Below are 4,133 nucleotides of genomic sequence, written 5' to 3' on the forward strand. Positions count from 1 at the left end.
TAATCAATCAAATTGTCTCTCTCTTTTTAAATGAATAAATAATTAAATACTAATCATTTCTGAATCTCAAATGTTACAACATACACACATTTGCTTAAATGAACCAATTCCTAAAAGCAGGAGACAGTAAAATTTAAACAAGAAAATACAATTCAATGATGTTATTGAACAACACAGGATATCATACCCTCAAAAAGTTAAATTTGATGGGAATCACCTTTCCTTGTGCAGCTCTTGGGCACATGGATGCTATGAAAATTTGGCTCCTTTGGAATGGTTAGAGGCCTTCTTCCCCGTGACAATGACCGTGAAGTAGTTTGAGTAGAAGCTTTAGTTCCTGGGGAAGCACCACTCTCATATGGCTTTGCCTCTTGTTTGGGTGTTAAAACTGTTGATGAGGTTTCTTTAATCACACTGAGTTGACCAGATGTCATGCGGGAAACCATTTCTTTCCTGCTTGACGTAGCTCTGCAAGAGAAAGAGAACTCAGCTAAATTTATCTCAGAAGTCCACATAAATTTAAGACATGAAGGACTGGAAATTTGATATAGCTTACAACTTACCCTCCAGGCTTTGCAAGTTTTTGTTGCATCATTGGTGATTTAGTCTTTTTTAAGCTGTCCTTCAATTTTTGAGCTGCTCCATGTTCCACCAGTGAAGTAGGAAGGTTGGCTTTCTGGTATGTAGAAACAATTCGTCTATGTGTAGGAGATGATTTTCGTTTCACATCTACTTTTGTAGCCTTGATGCAAGTACTTCCAATCCTTATCTGTATATTGTCACTATAGATTTTAGTCTCAACATAAAATAAAAAATAAATAAATAAAATAAAATAAACTAACTTCGAAGAGTAGTAAGTGGGACATGATTTTTTCTTCTATTTACTTTCTTTATGTATTAGAGGCTTACAGATTGATCATCTTTTGTTATTCTTTTTACTTTCTTTTCACCACCTTCACGCATATCATACACACGTTCACTTATTCCATGGGATTTTTCATTTTTCTGAGATCAATTTAGAGGTGTCAGAAACAAAGAATCCCCATAATGAGGGGGAAACATAGTAAATAAACAAGCTTACTAGGATTACATTCTGATGCATTCTTTCTGAGTTTCTAACAAGAGGCCTTGGAGCTGTTGTAATTTCTTTCAGGGGTGCGAGTTTTTTCTCCAAGTTTGCTTCCTTAAGAATCCTTCTTTCCTAAAATAACTTAATTGGCATCAGATGTGAAGGAAAATACTGTTACTGTTTATTTAAACAAAACAGGGCTGAAAAAGTTCACATACATCAGTTCTTAGCCTAAAAGGCTTGGGATTTGTGGGCTTTGGTTTCCTATACTTCACCCCTTGTGCAATGGTGGCAGCAGAGATGGAACTGTCTTTTAAAGTCTTACCTGTTACTCGGTTAACCTGCATCATTTTTTAAGTAAGGAAATGAGACTATGATGAACAGTTTTTCTAGAAGTAGATGTAACAAAAATAAATATGATGTGCTAATAAGAGACAACCTTTTGTGAAACTTTTGAAGTCTCATGCTTCCCCAGAGTTATCCTTTCACGGTGGCCATTATTCTGATTCTGCACCCTGCAGTCATTTCACACAAAAACATTGTTGATACATGAGCTGCAAGAAAAAAAAAGACCATCATGATAACAAGAAATTTAGAATGCTCAAGTTCAATACCTGTTAACATCTGATGCTAAAGCATTTTCCTTGTCATCAATATCTATGACTTCACAGTCATTTTTTGTATCATCACAGGTCAGGAGAGCATTTTCCTTATCGTCGCTTTCCTTGACTTCATGGACTTCCCTTTTCCCTGAACTTGATTTTACTTTCTCCTCACAATCACTTCTTTCACTGGTCCCTTCAGCTGCTCCACTAAGAGATTGGGAGTCGGGAACATCTTTCTCTACTGAATCCCTCTCTTCGGAACTTGATAGGGCAATATTGTCACCTCTTGAGGAATCTGAGAAAACATCAACTGAATTCTCACCTTTCTGTGATTCCACAGTTTTCAAACACTCTTCACGCCCATTTTCTTCACTGCTATTAGAAGTACCTGATGCAGAGCACCCTTCAAAAGAACCACCCCTTGATTTCTCGTCTATATCCATGTCACTAGAATCATCCCCTTCACGGGGCACATGATCATGATAGGGTTGTTTGCCTATTTCATCGTTCTTTCTCTTCAAGGTTCTTGAAGATTTGGCTTCTGGGACCTTGCAGCTGTGAGAATGCAAGGAATTGAAAACCCGACTTTTAACTTCTCGTCCTCTTAATGGCTTTCTTGAAGCATCTCTAGGCAGTGGTTTGTTATAGCCTAATACTTGCTTCTTTCCACTGGTGATCTCAAGCTTCTTCATTGCTGCACACATTGTTCTCACAGAAGTATTCAATTCTGAAAAAGGCTTTGCCTTTACTGCTTTCTTTGGTGAGTTAAAGACTAAAGCCTTTGCTATGACTCTATTCTTTGGCACAGCAATTGATGTTGCTTTTGGGTTCCGAACACTTCTAAATGTATTAGGATTTGAGAGGGGCTTACGATTCCTTGGAGTAGTAAGAGCCTTAGCCACATTAGAAGATTGCTTTGCCTTTAAATTTGGGGTTGCATTGAGCTTAGCAGGTGGCCTGGCTTTCAATTTGGTCTCAACCACTTTTTGAGAAATTGAAGACATGATGGCTAATCTTGATATTCTAGACTTGGATGATTTCGGGGGAGCCGTATGTGGGCATTTCACATTTGCACTAAAAAAATAAAAAGAGAAACATGTTAAAAGCCCAAGTGCAAAAATCGAAATAGTTAACAACTAAATTGGTGCTTGTCTATATATTTATGTACCTTGGGGCTCTTCTATTTAGGGCTTTTCGAAGGCGTATATTGGGACTTCTTGCTGCCATGACCTGTATAATTAAAAAGCCATCATCTCTAAGCTCTAACTTAGATCCGACAATAGAACCACTTTTGAGGAAGAATTAAAAACTGAACAAAAAACGAAGGACTAACCCGGAGAACAAAATTTTTGTAGATGGCTTCAGAATCGATTTCTTCCTCATGCTTCCGGTCACATCCTAAGACACAATTAACATAAACATAGCGCAACTCAAGTCAAATTGAGTAAAAATTGTGAGACATATTGAGCTCAAAAGTCAAATCAAATTCCATTAAAAGAACACTAAGCACTAAATTAAGCTATTAAAAATGGATGATAAGGCCTTGCACAATGTGGGATTGGTTAATTTCAACATAACCAGGAAACCCCATTAGAAAGTCTTTGGGGAACAAGTCAATTTCAGCTGTTCATTTGGTTCATAATCTTATTTTAGCTTATTTGGTCATACCCAGTTCTTAAAAATCACTTTTTTGAAGCATAACGGTACTTTTATCTACTTGTAGTAAATAAGAACTAACTAATTTGGGTAAGTCATATAAAATTTTCAAAGCTTTGAGATGAGTAGAGAGTTAAGAAAAGTGACAGACCGACACGTAAGCAGAACCAGAAGCGATCGTCGTGGTCGGGGCGGTAGTGATCGGGTTTGGTGAGGTCAACGAACTTCGGCGCCTCGATCATCTCGTAGAACTCGTCTCCTCCTCCTCCGCCTCCGCTGCCGCAGCATTCTTCTTCTTCATCACCGTTGATCTGCATTATAATTGCCTGTGGTTCCTCCATTGAAACAGAGAGAGAGCTAGGTTTAGAGAAAGTCGTGGAGAAGAGGAGTGTGTTTTGAGTTGAGTGAGTGGCACTCTCTAGGTTTGGGTCTTGACTCTGGGAGATTGGCATCCCGAGGAGAAGAGGAAGAGTTTTAAATTTCTTGTGGGGAAGTAGCCGTTGGAGAAAAAAAAAAGAACTTTTTTTTTTTTTTTTTTAAGATTCGGACAGGTTGGTCAGAGAAACGGCATTTTATGGGCGTTTTCGTCATTTCACCTCTCTTCTGGATTGCCCCGACCCCATCTAACCGGATCTCTTAGCTGGCCGCCCTACTAGCCTACTTGACCAAGAGCTCCACTACAAACCCAAGCCCAAGCCCAGCAGTGTATTTTACTTGGATTTAAAATAAAATAAAAAATGTTTTTAGATTCAATATATTTTCATCCTATGCCATCTACTTAATGATGATTTGCATTTTAACTT

General features: G+C 38.2%; 1 protein-coding gene across 5 annotated transcripts; it reads right to left on the reverse strand.

The window, feature by feature from the left end:
- On the reverse strand, positions 1-3,804 carry LOC126706433 (uncharacterized). 5 transcript variants are annotated; one of them, XM_050405884.1, is made up of 10 exons: positions 3,482-3,799; positions 3,008-3,072; positions 2,843-2,904; positions 1,684-2,748; positions 1,509-1,584; positions 1,288-1,410; positions 1,091-1,201; positions 910-1,005; positions 564-769; positions 1-468 (listed from the first exon to the last, which is right to left on the reverse strand). In XM_050405884.1, exons 1-10 carry the CDS (start codon positions 3,780-3,782, stop codon positions 198-200), a joined length of 2,376 nt encoding a protein of 791 aa, XP_050261841.1. In that variant the 5' UTR covers positions 3,783-3,799; the 3' UTR covers positions 1-197. The 5 variants fall into 5 exon arrangements, with proteins under 5 accessions (XP_050261841.1, XP_050261840.1, XP_050261843.1 ...); XM_050405883.1 differs by having other exon boundaries at positions 1,082-1,201; XM_050405886.1 differs by lacking the exon at positions 910-1,005.
- Between the last annotated feature and the right edge of the window lie 329 nt (positions 3,805-4,133).

Source organism: Quercus robur, chromosome 11, assembly GCF_932294415.1.
Source record: "Quercus robur chromosome 11, dhQueRobu3.1, whole genome shotgun sequence".
Classification (NCBI taxonomy): Eukaryota; Viridiplantae; Streptophyta; class Magnoliopsida; order Fagales; family Fagaceae; genus Quercus; species Quercus robur.

Excerpts from the sequence above, each read along its gene's own strand:
- LOC126706433 (XM_050405883.1), bottom strand. The coding sequence starts at position 3,782 with ATGCCAATCTCCCAGAGTCAAGACCCAAACCTAGAGAGTGCCACTCAC. Across the intron at positions 3,073-3,481 it reads CTGGTTCTGCTTACGTGTCG|GATGTGACCGGAAGCATGAG; the intron begins GTCTGTCACTTT and ends ATTGTGTCTTAG. Across the intron at positions 1,411-1,508 it reads CTTCAAAAGTTTCACAAAAG|GTTAACCGAGTAACAGGTAA; the intron begins GTTGTCTCTTAT and ends AAAATGATGCAG.